General features: G+C 37.1%; 1 protein-coding gene across 1 annotated transcript; it reads left to right on the forward strand.

The window, feature by feature from the left end:
• The first annotated feature begins 999 nt into the window (after positions 1 to 999).
• KIAA0753 (KIAA0753 ortholog) lies at positions 1,000 to 18,472 on the forward strand. Its single transcript, XM_009703038.1, has 15 exons — positions 1,000 to 1,068; positions 2,411 to 3,023; positions 4,360 to 4,466; positions 4,764 to 4,826; positions 5,799 to 6,014; positions 7,179 to 7,389; positions 8,785 to 8,984; positions 10,143 to 10,312; positions 11,120 to 11,209; positions 11,367 to 11,454; positions 12,803 to 12,976; positions 14,047 to 14,128; positions 15,735 to 15,855; positions 16,028 to 16,249; positions 18,355 to 18,472. Exons 1-15 carry the CDS (start codon positions 1,000 to 1,002, stop codon positions 18,470 to 18,472), a joined length of 2,544 nt encoding a protein of 847 aa, XP_009701340.1.
• Positions 18,473 to 20,766: the final 2,294 nt, after the last annotated feature.

Genomic DNA, 20,766 nt, shown 5'->3' on the forward strand with positions numbered 1-20,766 from the left:
TGAGTTGCAGGGGGCTGGAGGGAGGTCGCACCGCAAGGGAGCCCTCCTCGCGAGGGGCGCGTCGCGACCAAAACCTGTAGGCAGGCACGGCCTAACAGGCGTCGGGCTCCGAGTTGTGTGAGGCTGGAAGAGAGGGACGTGCAGCTGAGCTAAGAAGTGGAGACAAAGTCTGTAAGTTCAGTCGCGATAGAAAGTTTTAACAGCGTTATGCGTTTGATCCTGCTCATTTTTCAGTTCTCAGAGGCAGACGAAGGAGATGTAAGTTTCTCGTTGTCTCCATACATCGCTTTTATTTTTAACTCTTTGTCTGTGAAGAAGTTTAGGTATGATCTGTTTACGTGCAGCTGAGCTAAGAAGTGGAGACAAAGTCTGTAAGTTCAGTCGCGATAGAAAGTTTTAACAGCGTTATGCGTTTGATCCTGCTCATTTTTCAGTTCTCAGAGGCAGACGAAGGAGATGTAAGTTTCTCGTTGTCTCCATACATCGCTTTTATTTTTAACTCTTTGTCTGTGAAGAAGTTTAGGTATGATCTGTTTTCCTTTGACAGTAACATTTTTCTGTACAGACCCGGCTGCCTTGAGCACTGCCTTAGGCTATCTTGCTAAGTCTCTTTTCTTATCGTTGCAGTATGCTATTTGCCTTATAAAAGTTCTGCAGCAGTCTTCTTATGGTTCATAGTCTGAGCTTCATAGTCTGTAACGGTGCTCCTCAGCTCTCCATGGGGGTGTGTAAAAGAAGGATATAAATTGTAAATTTTGCCTTAAATGTCGGGATTGTAGTCTCTATTTTGTGTACTACCTGTATGAGTACACATGATACATTTTCCATTTCTACATGCCTCCTCAGGTTGGTTCTCTGTCATTCACAGACTTGGGATTGCTTTTGATAGGCAGAAATAATGTATGATTCTTCTAATGTTCATAGTTGTAATTGTAAGCAAAGGACAAATAACTGGATTTTCAGCATCAAGCCAATGTGATGAGACTAAGGAAGCCAACTATGTCTGATGCTACATTTGCATTCACTACCCAACTCTACAGGAATGAAGCAAAGGCTTTACAAACACAGGTATTATTTGACTTCTGCACCAATGCTGAATTGGTTTTCATTTGTGATTGTTACAAAAGATGATTATGGCCCACTTCCTGAGATGGCCCACTTCCTGAGATAGCCCACTAGTGAGTGTCAAATCTTCATACTCGCTTTCATGATGTGGTCATACATAATGACACTGTCCTTTTGTAAGGGTATAGATCAGAAACTACATCTGTAAATATTATTTACGTGTCTGTTGTGGTTTAATCCCAGTAGGCAGCTAAGCACACACCTGTTCGCTCACTCTCCCCTAGTGGGATGGGGAAGAGAATTGGAAGGGTAAAAGTGTGAAAACTCATGGGCTGAGATAAAGACAGTTCAATAGGTAAAGCGAAAGCTGCATGCACAAGCAAAGCAAAATAAGAAATTCATTCATTACATCCCATCAGCAACCAGGTGTTTAGCCATTTCCGCAACTTCATCGAGTGTAATGGTGACTTGGGAAGACAACACCTTAACTCCAAACATCCCTTCCTTCCTTGTCTTTCCCGATAGCTTTTATTGCTGAGCATGATATCATATGGTATGGGATATCGCTTAAGTCAGTTGGGGTCAGCTGTCCTGGCTGTGTCCCCTCTGAACTTCTTGCCCACCCCTAGTCTACTCGCTGGTGGTGTGGTGTGAGAAGCTGTAAAGGCCTTAACTCTGTGTAAGCACTGCTCAGCAAAAACTAAAACATTGGTGCCTATCAACACTATTCTCGTCACAAATCTGAAACATAGCACCATACAAGCTGCTATGAAGAAATTTAACTCTATCCCAGTCTAAACCAATACACTATCTTAACCTCTTACTTTACTATGTGGAAACAGAACTTAGAAACTTTATTCTGGAACCATGTTTCAGCTTTCCATTTCCATCATGTTACCTTTGTAAATTTAGTAATACCTTACTAAATAGGTATGATATAATCATACCCATTTATATTACTAATGTTAATTGTTGTTATAACTTGTTAATTTCATTGTCAGAACTCTTAAAAAAATCTTTATAAGGGCATTCATTTTCCATTGCACAGTCACTTTGGAGCAGATTTTTCAATGTGTGTACCCTCGCTAAAGTGCCCACCCTAAGTTGCAGATAAGCGTAAGATAAATTTACAAGATTATCTAAATGCTTAATTCAAAATGATTTTGAATACTGGCATTTGTCTGAGTGGACAGAATGTCTTGCATGCATTGAAGAAGTGCCATCATGACAGAATACATTCTAATATGAAAGAAGATCCATTTTCCTTACCTTTATACACTAGAGGTACATCACCTGTGTAAACTGTTCTGTGTAACATCAGCTTTTTTTTTGCACTTTGGAACAGCTCCAGTTTAATAGAAATGTTCCTGCAGTTGCAGAGAACTTGGCTCTCAGATTCTCGAACCCTCGTCCAATTATAATAGAAAAACTGAAGGCATCCAATGATCAGAGAAATCTAGCTGGAAGTCAGGACCCCGATATAAGAAGCTCTGGCATGTTTTCAGTGGTATCTGAAGAGAGACTAAAATTGGCTATTCAGCTAGCCAAAAGGGACATAAAACGAAGACATCTTGAGGAGCAAGTGAAACAGCAAGTGTTCAGAGATGCTGTCAATAAACCATTGTCGGCCCAGAAGTCGCAGCAGCAGAAGACTGAAATATTTGAAAATCCAGAAAATAAAAATGCACTGAAGTCTCAAACTCACTTGAAATATCAGCAGAAACTTGGTCAGCCTTCCAAAGTGGAGACTGCCACCTCTGGCGCTAAAGTTTATCTCTACACACCAAATGAGGGAAAGCTAATACCAGCTGTTTTGGACTCTCCACCTGCCTATGACACAGGACCAGACCCCAAGGCAAATGTAAACAAAAAACAAGATAGAAATATGCAGGAAGTCCAACGGCTGCAAAAGGAATTCAGGAGCTATGTCCAGAAAATTGAAGAACTGACTAAAAAAGGTGTAAGGCTGAGCAATAGTTATGTTATATAAATGTACAGTTTTTTGTTGATTTGTTTTACATTTTGGTTTTTGGCTTGGATTAGAATCCATATTTAGTTCTGGATTTTTGAGAACCATCTACTTTTTTCAAAACTAGATAAAAGCTAGAATGGCTAGCCAGTTTATACAATAGCAGGGTTTATTATCTCTGAGTGTTTGTGGTGAGTTCCAATGCAACCTGCAATGATAGTAAATTAGTGGTAGGCTATTTAATAACACAGATAAAAAAATATTGGTGTCTCTAGGCCTATTGGCTAGATATTCAAACTGCAAAAACAGTGTCATAAGTAACCACATTCTTATCAGTGATGAGAAAGGGGGCAACAGCTGATAAAATTTCATTTCACAAGTCTGACTCACCTAATTTATGGCTGTGCAGTAGCATGATTAATGTGGTTTCTGACACTGTTGTGGGCTAACCCTGGTTGGCAGCAGAGCGCCACATGCTTCTGCTCATTTCACCCCGGCAGGATCAGGGAGAGAATAAAAAGATTAAGAGCAAGAAAACTTAGGAGTTCAGATAAGGATGGTTTAGTAAGGGAACGAAAGAGGGAGAAGAGAGAAAAAACCAAAACAAGTGATGCAGAAGCAATCACTCACTACTTCCCACAAATAGACTCAATGCCCAGCCTATCTGTGAGCAATGACTACCTTCCCCCCAAAAAACTCAATTTTTTATTGTTGAGCATGGCGTGGAATATCCCTTTGATCAGTTGGGGTCAGCTGTCCTGGCTGTGTCCCCTCCAAGCTTCTTGCACACCCCCAGCCTGTGCACTGGTAGGACATAGTTGACAAAAGAGAAAGCCTTAGTGCTGTGCAAGAAGTACTGCTCAGCAATAGCCAAAACACTGGTGTGTTACCAACACTGTTTTAGTCATAAATCCAAAACAGCACCATGTTGGTGACCGAAGAAGACTAACTCCATCCCAGCCAGCCCTAGTACACACTGCATTGGTTCTTTTGTAATAACTAGCCAAAGGTTTAACCATTCCTAACTTTGAGTGCTTTACCTGCAACTTTATCATAAAACTAAGGGGTCACATGTGATTTTGTAAGCTATAATAATAAGCTATATTGTATAAGAATGTTTAGTCAAATTCTAAGTGGAAACATGATGTAGAGTTAAAATACCTAGGTTGCATTACTGCTCCAGGGAGCCCTGCAAAATACGTGATACATTGTGTATTGGGTCTGCATGAAAGAGGCTTACGCTAAATTATGTTTGCTATCATGCCTTAATCGAGATTTTCACAGGTTAAATTAAGACATAAGACATTACATTTCATGCTTTTTAGGGAGACACAGAGAAATTTTAGATCCTGATGAAGAGCAACGAATTTGCACTAGGAGACAGGAACAAGCTGCACGGTCAGCTCGGATGCTGTATGTGCTCCAGCAACAGGTAGGAACCATCATTTTAAATTGGGATGTATAATAGCTAGTTTATTGTGATGAATTTGACAGAAATGAACTGAAACAAGAGAAATTCCATCAGGTTATCTCTGAACTTCCATGGCATTCTAGTTTAGATCTGAACGGTACGACTCATTTCTCTCATGATGGGACAGAGAGATGAGCATCACCATTGGAAAATTTGGACTTTCACTCAGACACTACAGTGAAGATTAATTGTTCATTTATAGACATGGAGCTAATTCTGACTGACTTTCCACTCTCCCCCTCCTTTCTTGATAAACAGGTGAAAGAAATTCAGGATGATTTGCAGAAACTGAGTCCTCATAAAATCAAACATACTAAAAAGGTAAGATGTAATTATCCTTCAGGCTATGAGTAACTTATTGACAGAAAGTTTTCTAGCTAATTGAGTTTGATTGTCTAGGGTACAGCTGAGCCTTCTCCACAAGGGAGATTTTCTTTGTATCTTGCACCTTTCATCTCATTCTCACAGGAGTATGTGTCACTTGGTCTGATACTGCCTTTGCTGCTTCCCTCTTCTCCTCAGTTCTTATCTGTCTACAGAAAACTGGAGAGGAAAGCTCTTGGTCTTCTGCTTTTATGTGGCCTCTAATTCCTTCTTCATTCCACTTTTCTGAATGACACTGTGTTCTACTCTTGACTACTTTTTTTCACTTCCTGTTGATGTCACTCAGTCTTATCTGCTTCATTTCTGATTTTCTTCTCTACCTAGCATCTTTCAGAAAGATAGTACTGAGATCATGCCTACTGTTTGGCCAATATTGTCCCGTTGTTCTCTTGTGCTTTTCCATCACTTGTATTTTCTTCTGTAACAAAACCCGGAGGATGGAGAATGTTCTGTGTTTGTGCAGTTGTTGCACGTTAGGGTCAAGCCCATGACTACAGTACTCTGTTGGCATAGGTAGTAGAAACACCAGAATATGTTATAAGTAGGCTATTATATTAGAGGTGTTCAGAACATGTTTAGATGTGGCGCTTCGAGACATGGTTTAGTGGGCATGGTGGTGTTAGGTAGAAAGTTGGACTTGATGATCTTTGAGGTCTCTTCCAACCAAGTGATTCTATGATTCTATTTTATCTGAGGCTAGCATGACACTTGATATGAGTACTGTTGTGTAGTACCTTTAGTAGATTACTTAAATGCCTGTTTTGTTTTGTCTCTCAAATGACCTCATATCCATCAGAATTATCCCAAGTCTGAGTGTTTCTCCATGAATTTTTTGGCAACAATTCTTTGAATAGTATCAGTATTCATAGAAACTATACCTATTAAGGAATTTATTTTTCATTTTTCCAGTCTCGAGCAGTATCCAGATTGGCAGCAGCACACAGAGGAGCTGTACGAGCCTTGCAGGCATTTGCCAATCAGTTTACAGATCAAACAGAGCAGCAGATTCCTACCCACTACAAGGAACTGGGAAATCTCATTCGACAACTGTCTCTCTGTTCTGCCAAACTAGAAATGGATTCTTCCATCTCTGACATTATCATAGATATTTTGCTGCAAGTTGAGGTAGGAAAAAACATTTTGTTTTGCTAAGGCAGAAAAGATGTAGTGAAACATGAGACTGCAAACTGTATTGTGTGTTCATGAAATGGCAGAATCTCTTACTGTTGGTGTTTGGTTTTTTTTAAAGTCCATATTTTCTAATGTAGAAATAAGTTTCTAAAGTTCCTAAATAGTGGTGGTCCAAAATAGAGTTGCATCCTAAACACAGAAGCTACCTGCTACTGTTCTTGTTGATGCTGTTCCTGTCTTTATTGGCTGTCCTGGTAGCGTGAGGACTGGTGGTGATAGTGGTAACAAAGCACTAGTTTCTGATTCGTTTGCTATTTTCAGGACTGAAAGAATTGCATTTTATAGATCAATGTAAGTTACGTGTTTATTGTTTTGCGATGCATGCTTTAGTCATCAGGACTAGTGATGAGTATCTGAGCCTTGCACATGGTGGTGGGTGCAGAATTGTCTGGGCAGAAGATAAAGTTGTAGCTACAAGAGTTACTTAAGCTCTGTGCCCTTCAAATGACTTTTGTTAGTGATATCTGATGTCTTAAAACATGTTGTTGATATAATAGAAAACTTCTCATTCATGTTTCCTGCTGCAGTTCCTACCTACAAGATTTATTTTTTTTTTTAAAGTAAGAACCTCTGTAACCTGAACTATTATGGAACAAGTATTTAGTTCATTTGAATAAAAACAACTGATACAATAGCCATAAGATATTTTATTTTCCTTAAAATACTGTTCTAACTGTAAAAGCTGTGTTTTTATTTTTACTGTCCTGAACTGCTTATAAGAACAGTAACAGTGCTAACTGCCTGGCAATAGGAAAGAATTGTTTAAGTTTGGACTTAGCATTGGAAAAAGTGTCTGTCTGTCTTACCATAGTAATGTGGGCTTTTTTTTTTTGTCTGTACCCTTTCTTTTTGAACATGCTGTAAGCAGATAATTGGCTGGAATCAACTGTAAATACAAAAATGCAAGCCTTTTCTGTAAGATTTAAGTTAATAATATGAAGAAACTTATGCATGAACAAGCTATCAGGAATAATCACTACCACAAAAACCAAAACCACACCAAAAAAGTTCCAACTACTTAAAATCTCTTGAATTTGCTTCTCATTATTATATCAGGTTTACTGAGAGAGTAATTAAAGTTCTAAATATTTGGTGCAGGATCTGGATTCATTGCTGGAAAAGAAACAAACTCCCAAAAAAGTGAAGAAATGTATTTCATCATCTCAGGGCAAATCTCCAAGGAAGACTGAGACATTTCCAGCCAGAAAGCAGCTTACATCTCCAAAAGGAGAAAATAAACCTCTCATCTTAAAGGGACAGCATGGACAAGAACCTAAAAAACCTCCAACTGCCAGGAGTCTCTTGACTGGTTTGTATTTTGAATTATTAAATATATTTTTATCAGTTAACTTACCATCTGCAGTTCAATTTTGTAGTATGTTACGTATTGTTGGTGAGAAGCGTGTAACAGCCCATATGTAGTTATCAGATTCACATAGCCTTGTTATGCATTTTTTTCAACTGTTCCCCTGAGATGATAGACCTGCAGGTTTGTATGCCTCTTTATAACTATATTATTATTATCATCACGTTCTTCCGATTTTTGTCCATTTCTTTTACAATGGGCTACACTTGGACTGTTTTTTTTGCAGTGTACACCTAAATGGCAGTTTACACGTTGACATTAATGGTGCATACAGAATATTTCCAAATATCTACCTAGATAATACTGTATAAATATATTATTTTGGAATGCAAAGGCACTCACTGTTAGCAAATCTCCAACAAAGCTATCGTGGTTTAACTGTTTACAGTGAAAAGGTATACTGAAGCCTTGGCTCAGAATTTCCTTGGTTTGTGCAGTTTCTCTGCTTTTGGGAGGGGTGGGTCTGTTTTATTCTTGCCAGTTCATTAATGTTAACGTCTTCTGAACAGTAATCACAGTCTCAGTACCTAGAGACACGTTAACTGATAGTTAAGCTGAAGGCTTTGGCTTTTTTCACTACTAGTTTGCCATGCAACCATTGGGAATTGGTTTACTTTATTGTTCTTTTACTTCATATATGAAAGGAAATGGGCTTTATTCTTTCTCAAGGTATTGTGAGATAAATTTACCACCTGAAGTATTCTGACACCTCATGAAAGCTATTATAGCTTATTACATTATTATATAAGCTACAGTAATTGTTTTTCTTCTTTGGGGTGTCTTTCTCATACCTCATACTGGTTTTTACTAGAATAGTAAGTATTGCTTTCTACCCTTAGGTAAGGGTGAGAAGAATTCTATGAGATGAATTTGTCTTTGGCAGTCCAGCGAGACAGTATATTAACGAGCATCTAATGGTTTCCACGTGTCTTGCTACCTAAAAAAGAATGTGTTCTTATCATTGCGTAGACCTCATATGGCAATTACTACGAAAAGGCTTTCCCATGAGTTTCATATATATGTATATTTTCAAATATCGATATACATAGAAATTAGTATATGCATACAAAACCCAAAATCTCCTGTTCATTGAAACAGTTTAAGAAAGACAATTTATTTAATACTTGTCAGGAAATACAAGTTTGTTGGTTTTTTTTTTTTCTTTTTTTATTTGATTTATTTTTAAATTATGGTAGAGCTTAAATGTTCATAATTAGGTATACCTAGCATAACAGAAGTATCAAGTGTAGAAATAAAGATGATTCTTGCCACTTTCACCTTACAGTTGAAAGTTTATTTTTGATACAGATAAACATTGACATGTTGCAAATATTTCAGCAGTTCAGAAAACAAACAGTTGTGCTCATATATTGCACAATAAATTCCAAGAAGAAAATGACCTACTTACTCCAGAGAGAAATGCCACTTTACAAAGAAGCATAGATGCATTGGTGAGAGGTAGAGCTGTAAAAAAAGATCGCATCCTTGAAAATGGCCCTTTGAAGAAGAAAGGCATGTTATTACCTGCAAAATCAGAGGTATGGAAGTGATAAAAGAATTTATGCTTACTTCTACTTGTCCTTTGGGATTTGTTATACAATGTAAGACATGTCAAGCTTTGCACTTCCTCACAATTTTTTTATTCTGAGCTAGGAGGCATAGGGGGATAAACTTTCATCTGCCGACATTATTTCTAGTGATTATGACTATTTTGTCAAATATTTTTTGAGAGTAGTGTTATTGTTCCTTGGAAATGCACTGTACAACTAGAAACAATGAATAACAGAATTAGCAAGGAAAATTTTCACCAAAACTAGTTTCATGTTTGAAATTAGCATTGTTATTTTTTCAACTTGAAATTAAAGCTGAAATGTTTTCCTCTTATTGATCGTCTTCTGTGGTGAAAAATGCACTCAGCAGTAATGTTGTGCTAATGCTAATGTTTGTAGGAGGATAGAAGTTAGGCATATTTACTCCATTAATTATGACATTATAAAACTTCACATTACAAATTCTGGTTTCTGCTAAGTCCTTCTTGAAACCAGCAAGAGGCTTTTGTAATGCAAACAAGTGAGTTCTTTAAAGAATATTTCAGAGTGTTAAATTTTGCAAATAGTTGGTTTTTTAATTAAATGCTTTTTTTTCCCCCCTTCCTCAGAGTATCACCTTCAGCTTGAAAAATCAGATCTGATACAGTAACATAAATGTATGCATATGTAATTTTCATTGCTTCCCATATCTATCTATCAGTGAGAATTGTGAGCAGGAAGGTTAAGCATAGCGATAATTCATACTGAGGGGACTAGTCTAAGTGTCCTTGTAGCAAATACAAATATGGCAATATTATAGTTTCATGACTGAATGAAATGTTACTTTGGAAACCTTATATTTGGATTTAATAAGAGTTAACATAGAGTCTTCATTCTGAAAATTTCAAAAGAAGTTTTTCCCCATGAAGAGCAACATTGGAAAAATTGAAACTGTTTGCAAAAATAATAGTTGCAGGATTAAGCGTATGTTCTGTTCAGGCAGAGTTGTACTTCCATTTCAATCAGTTGTAAAATCTCCACACGTGTCAACTGTGCAACAAAGCCAGCAGGCATGACTTCAAGACAAATTCTGAAGCAGAATGCAAAATACTTTAAAAATTCAACAACTGGAATATATGTTTTTAATGTGATTGTGTTAATTTTAAGGGAATGCCAAAATCTCTAAAATCAAGACAGGTACAGCCACAAGGAAAGCATGCTCGATTTCAAGAGGCAACTATAGCTTTCCAGCTAAAAGAGAACAAACGACTTGTGAAGGAGAGCAGAATACCCTGTGTGCCTCCAAACCCTACATCTCCACCTGTTTCACCTAATCGGTATGTTCACAGTCTAGTGGAACCTGTCTTTACCCTGCTTTCCTGTGGGAACGCTGCTGTGTGTGTACTGGTAAATACGATGGGTTTGGCCTAGCTATCAGACCATGAAGGCAAGTGGCACAGCACGACTCGCTACAGGATAGTTGTATTCTTTTCCTGCTCGGCACAATGTGGCCTCATTCATACAGCCTGGGAAGGGCCATTGCTTTATGCTTTTTCCTGGATCAGGTCCAAGTATTGTCTGAGAGTCACAGGCCAAACTGTGGTAGGCAAAGCATTGACAAAACACACAGTATGCAGAAGGGATATTCACAGCACTGCATTAAGAAGGCAAGTATTATCTCCCTGTTCCAGAAGGACAAAATGTGTATCTTTGTCCTAGCCAGTAATACGAGTGCAGGTTTGTTTTATTTTAAACTATATTCAGCATCCTGTAGACTAGGGCTCCTCAAATTAATTTGCTTTAGGACTGCTGTTTGTGGCAATTGAAGCAGGAGATTCAACTGCTGATCCAGCTGCTGGATCTATGCTAGGCAGTGTGCATGGTAAGATAAGGAGCTTGTCGCTCTGGGCAGTATTTGTAGATAGCCATGAAGTTGCCTGTTTGCCAGTAGCAGAAACATAATTGAAGATCCCTGGTTCTGAACAGAATTTCCTGGTTTATATGGTCTTAAAAGTCAGTATTAATTTTCTCACTAAAGTTTTTTGCAAGTTTTCTAAACTAATACTCAGAATCACGTGATTTCATTCTTCAGTTGTTAGAATGCACATTTTGTAACCCTCTATGTTACTGTTTTATTTTTGAAGACTAGCATGTCTTGAAGCAGAAGCTTCAAGAAGAGTGAAGGTACTAACTGACCTGAGCAGAGGAGAAATGAAAAAAATACAAAAGTTAAGGTAATGACTTACTTTGAAGACCTTATAGATGGAGTCAGATCTGATATGGTCTTCCCACCAGTCCCCCAGAAAGTACATTTATCTGTTTGGGTTTTTAAAATTATTGGTGTGATAACAAATTTCAGAATGGCATTGTCATTTGTTCTTTTTTGTGTAGGTCACACAGTGCTTCTCCAACCCAGAATACAGACAAAGTTGAGAAGGCAGTACCGGAGTGCTTAAAACCTCTATTAGATAGGACACAGGTAGTATAGTCAAGTTCATGCCACTGTTTGAAGGATGCCTGTAGAGCTGTACAACATTTATAAAGGGGCAACAGAGAGTTTCTTTTCAACTTAATGCAACTTGTATTTATGTAGTCAACACAGTTTTGGACATTTGAACATTCCATTTCAGTATGTGGGTCTTGAATTATTGTAATGAAGTTTGGCAAAGCTGCATTAAAATTTTTGGTTAGCTTCTGGTCAAGTATATGCATTTTTAAGTTGTTTTTGAATGGTCACAACAGTTCCATGCTGCGCATGACTGGACTTGATAAAATTATTTTAATAATTCTTATAATATCATATTTAATGACTACATAAATTTAGACCGGTAATATTAATGACTAGTAATACAGAAAGCTTCCTTGTCATGAGAGGATTTACGTTTTACTTAGAAGATCAATCTCTCCTTGGAAACAAACTGTCATTTGAAGGATTCTTCATTTATAAACCACCTTTTAACTCATGAAGCTGAGAGGGTATGTTCTGTCTGTATGTCATAGAGTAAAGCTGTTTGACATTTGAGATGGTTTTATCTTTGCCATATAGCAGAATGCAACTGGAAGAGTAGTACTGATTTCCCGAACTTAGCAATTTCAACTTACATAAGCCACATCTTTAAAACAGTGTCATTGTATGGGCATGTATGCCTTCTGAAGTATTGTTTTGTAACCATATACAATATGAAACAATGAGAAAATTCTTTCTAACGTCATCTCTTTTGTATACCTTTTGCTTGATGTGACCTCAAATGCATAAAGTTGCTTAGGGGGAAAAATGTTTTCATATAAAATAATACAGGTAAATTAATAGTGATATCATACCATGGCTAATTGGTAAAATTGGACACAACTGAAACCTATGGCTGTGGCCTGCATCCTGTATATTTACTCATCACCACCTGGAGCTGCTGTGAGACTGTTCCTATATGTCAAATGTGTGTGTAGTGTTTTGTAAGATGAGGGCCTTCACTTCACTTTCTTGAATTCCTGGGTGATCTCTGAACCTGTGACAGTTTCGTCTTCAATTTGGGAACATGGTTCTGTAGCAAGCTTTTTCCATATTCAGTGAATTTATTGGTAGGAACATACTAAGCTGTTTTTATTGATTTGGCTTATTGTGTGAGTGGAAGGAAGACAGGAATTTATGTGGATTTTCATTGAAGGGAAAAGTTGAAATGACAATGGGATTATTTCCATGAGCTGCTGTAAGAAATGTTTGATATGTAAGCATTTATGCCCCGCAGTTGTTTTGAGCTTTTTTTTTTCTTTCTCTCTAGCATGGCTGTGTGGGTGTTGTTGTTGTTGTTGTTGTTTTATGTTTACAATAGGAGGTTGCAGCAAATGCAGATGTTCTGAGTGAAAAGCTATTGGATGATCTTCTGGAAGGCACTGATCAGGAACTGTGGAGTATGGAGCAGCATGAGAGACTCCAGACCGAGGCTCTGCCTATGGCTGACATTCATGGTCTGGAGTCAATGTTGCAAAGAATGGAAGAAATTGAAGTAAGATTTTTCTCTCTTAAGTGGTCTCATTTGTGCCAATTTCTTGTTTATTGTCCATAAATTGTAACATCCGTAACTATCTACATTCTTAAATGAAGCAAGGTCTCACTGGATCAGTGTATTAAATGAAAGATTTGGAAGGAGTTTGCACTTCCAGCAAAACATAGTATAAGAAGAATGTTTTCCCTGATGGTTCTATTCCTCTCTTTAGAGTTGGTAGACCTGAGTTTTTTTTCCCACCTCAAGACTTTGTGGCTTAGATCATCATATGTGAATGGGATAATCAGTATGGTGATTATGTTGATTGTCTGACAGATTGGAAAGTATTTGAATATTTATGAATTTAATTTTTTTTTAAATTTTTTTGTGATATAGGATCCTAGTATTCTAGTAGCATGAGCATCTCAAGGAGGTATGCTCTGGCAATCCAAAATACTTTACAGGACAACATGGGGAAGTCAGACAAATATGTGGTTATCTGTGCCCTTATTTATCCATCTTTCTGTGTAAATATTGATGAGGTTATCATTTACTTGACTTGAACTTTCTCATATATTCCTTGCTTAAAAATTTTTATTTGATCAGCTTTTCCATAGTTTTTGGTTCAATCCCCATTTCAACCTTCCTGTTCAGTGAAATTTACTGCAACTTAGAACTACTGAGTTTAGTGCCACTTACTTCTCAAGATCTATTCTTAAGTTGGAAGGATGAAGCTTACATTGTGCAGTGTCCTTATCCATATGAGGCACTGAAGCATACATTTGAATTCACTGTTGGTAAGGCAAGAACAGCGTGAGGGCCCTTCAGTTGTTTGACTAACTGCTGTCGATCTGAAACGGGAGGAATTGCCATGGTACTGGCAACTAGTTGAGTCTTCAAGTATGACATTTTGAATGAGATTACTACCTGTGTTTTCACCCCCCTACCCCTTTTCTGAGTTATGTTAACTAGGCAAAATAAGCCTACTTTGACCAAGGAAGATCATGACCTGCTTTGCTATTGGGTGATAACTAGTACAGCTGAACTGCCAGTTATGTGTTGATTGATTAATTGTGTATGTTCAAATCCAGAGATACCAGGAGGTTGTACGCAGGAGATTCACCCAGATAGTGTACAGTGATTCAGAGTTCTGGGCCCAGGAAGACAAAACCAGTAAGTGTCTTTTTAATGCAACTTGTTTTTCCTGTAATCTATATCTTTAAATTCAAATGTTTTGAAATCAAAATCATTGGATTATGTGTGATCAAACAGCACCATCCAGACACATTTTTTACTATAGGTGCTCCTTTCAGAGGACTGTTTCTAAAATATAGTTCTAAAATCAATGTTTTAAAGAGAAAGGATCTCTTCTGAGAACAGGCTGTCATTTTCTACTCGCCTTTATTGTGTCTGTGTTTGGATGGAAAGCACTGCTAGTGCTACTTAGCTGAAGGATAGGAGTCTTGAAAAGAGTATTTAGTATGTTCTCATTTGACTCGATTCCTTTGAAACACCATTAATTACTTAGCAGTAATCATTTTCATGCTGATGAATTCAAAACTATTCTTAAGAGTTCACAGACTGAGGTAAGGTATAGCGAAACAGTCTCAGTTTGTTCCTGCTGTTGATTTGCTTAGGCAGGAGCAAGCAGATATTTATCTTCTAGTTTGCTTCTGCCATTTTCTTTCCTTTGTTTTAATAAACTATCAGTTTAAATGGCTTAGAGTTCAAGAGTAGATGTTAGGTAAATATTAGTGTAGCAGTGAATCCATGACAGTTTAAGGTTTTTCTGGCAGTACACAGAAGATAGCACTAAATTACTTAAGCTTTGAAGATTTTTCTTTCCTTATTCCTTTCAAGTGATGATGATACTGGTTTTAGATCTTGCAGCATAAATGCAAGTTTAATTTTTATAGCCTCAGAAAATCTGGGTTTGTCTGTACAGAATTCATTATCAAATGCTTGTCAGCAAAAGTATTTAATCCTTGAAAAAAAACAGTTTGTATGCTTCCAGTTCACATTAATCACATTTTTCCTGCTTGTGTTTATTGGATAGAAAACAAATGAAAGAATGTGAAGTCCTCCAGATTAAAGATATAACTAACTTTTAAAATTAAATTTTTAATTGAGGGGGACCTAAGTAATATTAGTAGGAAATTGTTCTCTAAAGGTTGCATTCCAAACAATAGTTTGATGTTTCCCATACATAAGCATACATACTTTAATATTGTTTGCCACAGTAACATGCTGATAATGATGACTTATGCTTGTTTTTTTTCCTATCCCCTTGATCTGTTCTTTATCCTACTATTTGATTGAGTACAACAGTGGAGCTACACTGATTTTCCAAGCTGAGTATCTGATCACATACTGACTTTAGTGGAACTGTGTTGTTTTACACCAGTTGGAAAATCTCACAAGACTGGTGAAGACTTGGCCCAAATCTTGTTGGATATTTTTTTCCATGTCTTGGATTTACTGCCAAGCTTAATAGACTACACTAGTTTTAGAGTGGTATTTTCCATCTCTCCTCTAGAAGTATCCACTGACACAACTATTTACGCTAAATCTAAGATTTCTAAAATGCTCAGCTTTAATACACTGAGATCTGGAAATCCTATATTGAATTTACATTTTAGGGGCTTGTCGCCTTCATACTTTATTTACCTGAAGGACTTCCCCTTAAAAGAAGCAAAAGTCTTTGTGAGGACTTACCTGCAGTAAATGTAGTTTTTCTCTTCCAAAGAAACAATTTTCATTGTTATTTTCTTCCTTCTAGAACAACAAATTACATCAATACCTAAAAGACCTACATCTCCTCATCCAATTCAGATAACCAAATTAATCGGACGCACAGAGCCAGAAATGGACATTTTATTTGAAAAACTTTTTGATGGCAAGTAAGTAGAATATTCAACCCTATGCTAAACTGTGGTGCGTATGAGCTGTGTTGTCTTCATTATAGTGTTTTCGTTACAGAAAATTATGGTTACTATTTGAAGACATTTTCTGATCCTTCAAAAACATACTTGAAAATCTTGTTCTGGCTTAACGGCTATTTTATATTTCCAGTGATATTGATGAAAACAAAGAAGCGGAGGAGAAATTGCAGACTGGAAATGACATTCTGCAACCCTTAACGAATTCTCTACAGAAAGAGTGCTGTGTGTCTCTCTCTGTGCCAAAGCATATGCTCCAGAGCATCTTGGATTATAACAGCAGATACGAGCATCACTTAAAGCTTATTTCCCATGAGGCGGTAGGCAGTTTCAATCCATGGCAGATTGCTCAGAGGTATATGAACTATTTTTGTGTTTTTGAAGTGAATGCATCAGCTGACGAACAGGTTTTTCTGTCCTCATTCGGGAAAGGAGTGGGGAGGGGGCCATTTAAATTCCCAACTGAAAGCCAGAAGCAATTGATTAATGGACCGTTTCTCTACTGGTGCTTGGTGTTCATGGATTTTTAAGGTAGTTGGATAAAATGAAAGGATATGTGAGCAGAATGTCCTAGCGGAGTGAGTAATTTTCACATCTTTCTATGGTGTTACCACAAAAACAACTGTGTGAAATATAGAGTAGCTTAAATTATTTTCAGAAGACTATCATCAACAGGTAAAGTGAAGGAAAACAAAATTAACTTTTTTTTTTTCCCCGAGTGAAAAAGAAGTAAGCACTGTAAATAACTGTGCAAATTTTAATATTTGTGGTGAGGGGTTATGAAGTTCATGTTTCATGGAACAACAGTAGATACTCTTTTAAAAGACACCACTGGCCTTAGCACAGATTTCAGTGCTTTCTCTTCCACAAGTCTTCGTGCTTCATGGAGTTCATTGTGGGAAGTGTGACATAGGTGGCTTACCGTTCTTTAATACAAATAGAAGAGGTGAAGAAGCAATAAGTAACAGTCTCTCTGCTGTTCACTTCCTGACAAAGTTTGGTCTTGTAAAGTCCCAGCCCCAAAAAAGCATGGAAATACAGGCTGAACTTGAACCTTGCTAGTACTGTTCTTTCAGAACTGAAGAAATGCTGGCACAACATCAGTTTGCATAGGGAGGCTGTTAATTCCCTGCAGAGTGGAAATCAGATGACTTCTGACTATGGGAGGAGAGAAATGAAAGAAGAAAACTCTAGAGTATTAAGAAAGAATTACAAAATCTAACTTCAGTGGTTGTAGATGGAGTGATTTGCCATAATTGTCTATATTGGCAGATCGGACATCAGGCTTAATTGCTGAGAGTTTTTAAAGTTTTGCACACGTTTTTAATGTAGGAGCATTGAAATCAGTGATATAGCTCATTTGAGTCACATTTGGCATCTGCATCAGTGTTTCCAGGAACAGGTCCTGCAATATTTGAGATGACTTGCATGCAGGAAGTTACTCATGTGTGTTGATGGTTTGCCCAACTGTGGATAAGTAGGCAAATGTTTTAATAACTGTGGTTAGACCACTGTATTTGAATCAACTGAACTAAACCACTGAAATATGCCTTGTCAGTTCTCAGTACTGTCATTCTGCCTTCTGAACTGTATTCCTTTTTATAATTGATGTGAGGCTGGATAGGTAAGGAGTGGCACCTTCCTGCGATTGGCAGATGGATTAAATGGCAGCGAATCTCTCCTCCTGACAGCTGAATTCCACTGCTGCCGTTTACCTGATACATGTTACTTGAAATCAAACTACAAATACAATCTGATATCCAGCGTGCTTCATTGACTTATTCTTACCACCAGAGGGCATTAGAAATCTTTTTACATAAAATAGTATCACACAATGTTTAAAAGAAACACTCCCATGCTGTGCTCAAAAGATCTTAGAAAGACTAACTTTATGATATTTTAGAATATATGCAAAAGTGAAGAGAAGTTTTCAAGAAGCCAGTAAACAATTGTGTTCTTACAGTAAAATAGTTTTCCCTTCTGTAATGTCTGCTATGGTCCAGAGATCACTGAAAATTGAAATTTCTCGTCTTGCTTTTCCTTAAACTTTATTGCTCTCAGTAAGGCCTGATTCAGTGGCAGCTAAAATCAATAAGAAGCTTCACATTTACTTCAACGGCCTTTGGATGAGCACTAAAGTATGTTAACTCTTATTCCCAAAGCAGGATTAGTATTTAAGAGTTTGAAAAAAAGAAGCAACTGAGATCTCTCAACACTTTTAAACCTGAAGTATGTCCTTTGCTATTAACCAGACTGAGGAAAGAATTTCTGATATCTTATACAACACATATCAGAACATATATCAGATCTTTTCTTGGGCGAAGCAGTAGAAAGAATGAAAAAACATCAGTATTTGCCTTTTAAAATCAGACATTGGTATCAATGGAATGAATGACTAGAATTTGAAATCCGACTTTCTGAACCATTTCCTTTTCTTTTTTTCCCCTCCTTCTCCCTCAGTCTTGCAGAGCAACTAACCGAAGAAGCCCTATGTGATGTGGCAGCAGAGCTGCAGGATGTCTGTGAAGATTATGCAGAAGCTGTGTTCACATCAGAGTTTTTGCAGCCAGCGCAGTAAATGCTTTCCAGTCTGCCCCATTATCAAATGCAACATCAGTCTCCGTCTAACAGTCTTATCAGATGATCTCATTTTTCATGTTTTCTTAAAAGTCTGTGAGATTCTGTTCACCAAGTGAATTAAGTCCATTGTGAATTCATCTCAGGTTTTTATAAAACCATTATCATAATGTTTTCCTTTTCAGACTTATACTGTGTTTATCAGGATTTTTTTTTTTTTCGCCAGTGTTTCAATAGAATGAAGTAAACTGTTAGAGGTAAAGTTTCTATATTTTGATAGGAATAACGATCCATTTGTATACCTGTATTACTTCATTCATTTTTATGTGTGATCATCTTTCTAGAATAAAATACTGGGAGGAGGACTGGGTTCAAGCAGTGTCATGGACTTAGCTGTACTCTGCCTCAATTTTCTGCTTTAAAATGGAAAGAATATGACTTACCTACCTCATAATGGAGCTATGGGGTTTAGTTTATTCTTCTCAGTAAAATGCATTGAATATACCTGATAGTTGTGTTGGAAGAATGAAGCATTATTGATATTTCTACAGCCAAGATGGAACATTCCAGAGTAAAAGCTGTATGGTTTGCTCTTTAGGGCTTTCAGTATCATGTAAGAAAGATGTTGTCTGACCACCATGCTTAGCATATATACTAAGATTAGTTCTTTTGGAGATGTGGCTATCCAAAGGAAGGATTCTCAAGGCACGGCATTAAGTAGATGTAAACACTTAGCATTGGCTGCATAGGCCAACAGCTTGCTTGGACTTTTGCAATCAGCTTCTGAATGTAGTACCTCTTCTGTTGGTTTCTGAATATCACTAGTACATTATGCACAGACAAATGAGACCTTTCAATAGAAGCACATCATGGAAATTTTCTTCTTTTTTTTCTTAAACTAGTTTAAAATATTATAATTTTATTAGCATGTAGTGATCCCACCCCATGTGCCTTACTCTTAAGAATCCCATTGAAATCAAGAACAACAAAATAAATGAACAATTGGCATTTCTGCAGTATTGAATTAATTTGTTTGTTTCAAGTAATCAATGTACTGGTTTGGGTTATGTTTAGAGTGAGCAATAAGTAATAATTCTTTATGGAATTACTGTAGGGAAAAAAGAAATGCAAATTCAACCCCTGAGGTAGCCCAAAAACCAATATGATAGTCTGTTTCCTTTGACAAGTTTCTTCTCTCCAATAGTGTTCAACCTATAACAGAATCATTTTTAATCTTCAAAGATTATTTTTATTTCCTCTAATTAGAGCATTTTAAAGATAATTTTGTTTTCATAGAAGCCTGGTTTACTGTTTTGTTTGTCTTGAAATTTACACCAAATGTAATAATGTAAATGTTACTGCTGATGTGTGATTTCTGTAATTTAAAACACTATCTTTTTTGTTTCTAAGGTGATAGAAATAAGCCTGGTTTTAAGTCCAAAAGATTAAAGCCATAGTGTCTCTATGTATGTGTATATATGCTTGTGAAAGTATTTTCAAGATGTTTTATTTTTTAATAAACAACACTTGTTTCTTAGGACTGAACATAGTTTTAATTTAAGGTAACTTCCATTTGAAGCCATTTGGAATAGTCAGGACCCAACATGCAAGGGAGTAACTGGCAACATTACAAGAGTCAGACTACCATATGCCTTGAAGTAACGTGGTCATCTGTCAAGGTAAACATACTTTCTCTCTTAAATCCCATGGTGCTGTGAGTGGTATTCTCTGACTGATGATGCCAAAGTGAACTTTCATTCTGGATGAGAATTTTGTGGCATTTGGGTGCCTTCTTGGAACAGAAATGTGTGGAGAGTGAAGGCTTTAGGTAGGATCCCTCACTTCACACTCTTCAGTCCTTCCTAAGGAACTTAACTAAAGGATTTTGTAATGCATTATTTACACATGCAAGCTAGACAATTATGAAGTTTCCTCCCTGAAAAATTTCATAATTGTAGGGCTTCATCTTAAAGTGACTCTGCATGTCATTGTTTCTAAGGGACAAATCAGCATCAAGCTGGATAAACATTATACATGTGCATAATTCTTGTCACAGTATGTTGATAGAGACTATATATGGGGCTGAAGTGTGCAACCATAATACCACTGCAATTGTTAACTATGCATCTAATGAGACATCTTAACTGGCCATGCACTTATTTAAAGCACTGTCATGCATCTGAGTCTATAATTCTTTAAAGCTAAGCCATGGGGGAGTACCAGAAGCATTTGCAGATTTAAAAAGTATTTTAATGGTGTAGTGAAGAATACATTTTCTTGGAGACTGTACTGTTT

This window comes from Cariama cristata, unplaced genomic scaffold, assembly GCF_000690535.1.
Source record: "Cariama cristata isolate BGI_N322 unplaced genomic scaffold, ASM69053v1 scaffold21316, whole genome shotgun sequence".
Classification (NCBI taxonomy): domain Eukaryota; kingdom Metazoa; phylum Chordata; class Aves; order Cariamiformes; family Cariamidae; genus Cariama; species Cariama cristata.

Coding starts and splice junctions, on each gene's coding strand:
- KIAA0753 (XM_009703038.1), top strand. CDS start 1,000: ATGTCTGATGCTACATTTGCATTCACTACCCAACTCTACAGGAATGAA. Junction 4,467..4,763: donor TGTATGTGCTCCAGCAACAG/GTAGGAACCATC, acceptor CTTGATAAACAG/GTGAAAGAAATTCAGGATGA. Junction 10,313..11,119: donor CCACCTGTTTCACCTAATCG/GTATGTTCACAG, acceptor TTATTTTTGAAG/ACTAGCATGTCTTGAAGCAG.